This window comes from Pundamilia nyererei, unplaced genomic scaffold, assembly GCF_000239375.1.
Source record: "Pundamilia nyererei isolate P.nyererei 1_Seehausen unplaced genomic scaffold, PunNye1.0 scaffold00524, whole genome shotgun sequence".
In the NCBI taxonomy this organism is placed as follows: Eukaryota; Metazoa; Chordata; class Actinopteri; order Cichliformes; family Cichlidae; genus Pundamilia; species Pundamilia nyererei.
Genome location: NW_005187925.1, coordinates 48,206 through 50,064, shown reverse-complemented (window position 1 = coordinate 50,064; position 1,859 = coordinate 48,206). Strand labels below are relative to the sequence as shown.

Here is a 1,859-nt window from a genome sequence, read left to right as displayed (position 1 = left end):
AAGAAATGAGTCACCAGGAACATCCCGAGTGTGTAAGTGTTCTACCTTCTCCAGTCCTGTTGTATCATCCTCTATCTCTGCAGGTAAAAAGATGAGCATGCTCACTTCTTTCCCACAGTAAGGCATCTCTAGAATCTGTCCAGCAGAGGGTTTCAAGCATTACTGCACATAAATCTACTGATACATTTACATTACAATCACTCTGTCAGTGAAATCTGATTATTCAAGTGATTTATATAAATATAATAAATATGTTGGTTACCTTGCAGTTTGCGTCTTCGATGAAGGTACACGCAAAGTCTTCTTCCTGTTTCATCATCTTCACAGACTTTGAGTCATTCTGAAGACAAACAAGAAATTACATTTGACATTCAATAACATTTTTAATATATTCATTGAAATATTTCTTGGATGCAAAAGTGAATTATATGACTGAAAATGAAACAAAAATTTGGCTTTGATGCTGTGTGTCATGAATAATCATTCCCAGTCACAGATGCATTCTCGTGGTTTTTATTAAAGTATTTTGTAAAGAAGCTTTGTATGTCGTACACTCCCAAATAAATCTTATCTATCTCACACTGGGTCTTAATGCAGTCTCGCATTAATCATTTTAACTCCTCGCCTTTAAAGCTCCCTCCTCTTTAGGCCATTTTGATTGGCTGTCCCTGTTTAACAAAAGATGCGGGGCTGATCTTTCTGACATATCACGCATAGCCGAGAACAGAAAAACTGAAACCGATCCTTTAGAGCAGTCTGAAAACTGAGCTTTGACTCACAGAATTTACTTGTACATTTGCTCACTTCATGATTTGAAACTGTCCATGTCTAATATAACTAACCACAACTGCAACAGTATATACACTTTATAATGTTATAGTTTCAGAAACTCACATTTCATAGTCAGTGTTCTGTTTTGATGAGCACTTTTACCTTGTTGAGCCAAAATTGAGCATCATAAGTTTCAGACCACGAGAAATGTTTATTCCAGATGCCTTTGAAGTGGGTGGCAGTGAACAACACCAGCCTGGTCAATTCATTCAAATCATCTTCATCTACCACCTCTGTGATGTTACCTGGTGACCAAAGTAAAACCAAATGTAAACATTGAGAAGTAAAGCTTCAAAGACTGCAGCAAAGTTTTCATCCACAGATCTATGAGAACATGATGGACCCCACACTCTTTCAGCCTTTGTAGGCCAGAGAAACATGATGAGTTTTACAAATGCTGTTTAATATATTCTTTGACTATTAGTGAAACCTGAAGATATTATTCTTCAGCACAACATGTGAATATTTAGAACAAGTACAGATGCGCAGCCATTCTGGCTAATGACTACAGCACACATGTAACAACTCATTATTGAAGTACTTAACCCTTTAAACCCTGACCTAATTTAGCCTTTAAACCAGGGGTAGGCAACTCCAGGTCTCAAGGGCTGGTGTTCTACAGTCCTAGTGTTTTATCACAAGCACATCCTTGTGAAGGGTTGTTTGATGTTTGGTAAGCTTCCTGCCCTTTTTATGGCTTCACTGTGTTGTGTACAGCACAATACAGGAATTGAACCATACATTGGGTGTGGGGGAGATTACCCCCTTTATGACTAGGATGTTGTTAGAAACAGTTGTGATCAGGAAGTCACGCGCACACACACACACGGTGGATGGTCGGTGTACTCCAACCCACCTCTGGTGCTGGTGCCCTACCATCAATTTTAAATGCATTTAGACACTAAGGGTTTTCGGGAGGAGCCGTGCTGCTCTCTGAGAGGAAGCAGGAACCATGCTCTCCTGAGTTTTAAATGCACTTTAGAACAGCACACAGCAACACTACATATGAGCGGGCGTAGGGAGGTTTG

At 39.5% G+C, this 1,859-nt stretch overlaps 1 protein-coding gene across 1 annotated transcript in view; it reads right to left on the bottom strand.

Annotated features, from left to right (window-relative positions):
* LOC102194322 (leukocyte elastase inhibitor A-like) overlaps nt 1-1,859 on the bottom strand; it is a 34,843-nt gene that overhangs the window by 2,336 nt on the left and 30,648 nt on the right. Inside the window, exons 7-9 of the mRNA XM_013907790.1 lie at nt 934-1,076; nt 263-340; nt 46-135 (exon numbers count right to left, since the gene is read on the bottom strand). Of these exons, the coding sequence (XP_013763244.1) occupies nt 46-135; nt 263-340; nt 934-1,076 (311 nt within the window). The remainder of the gene's footprint in view (nt 1-45; nt 136-262; nt 341-933; nt 1,077-1,859) is intronic.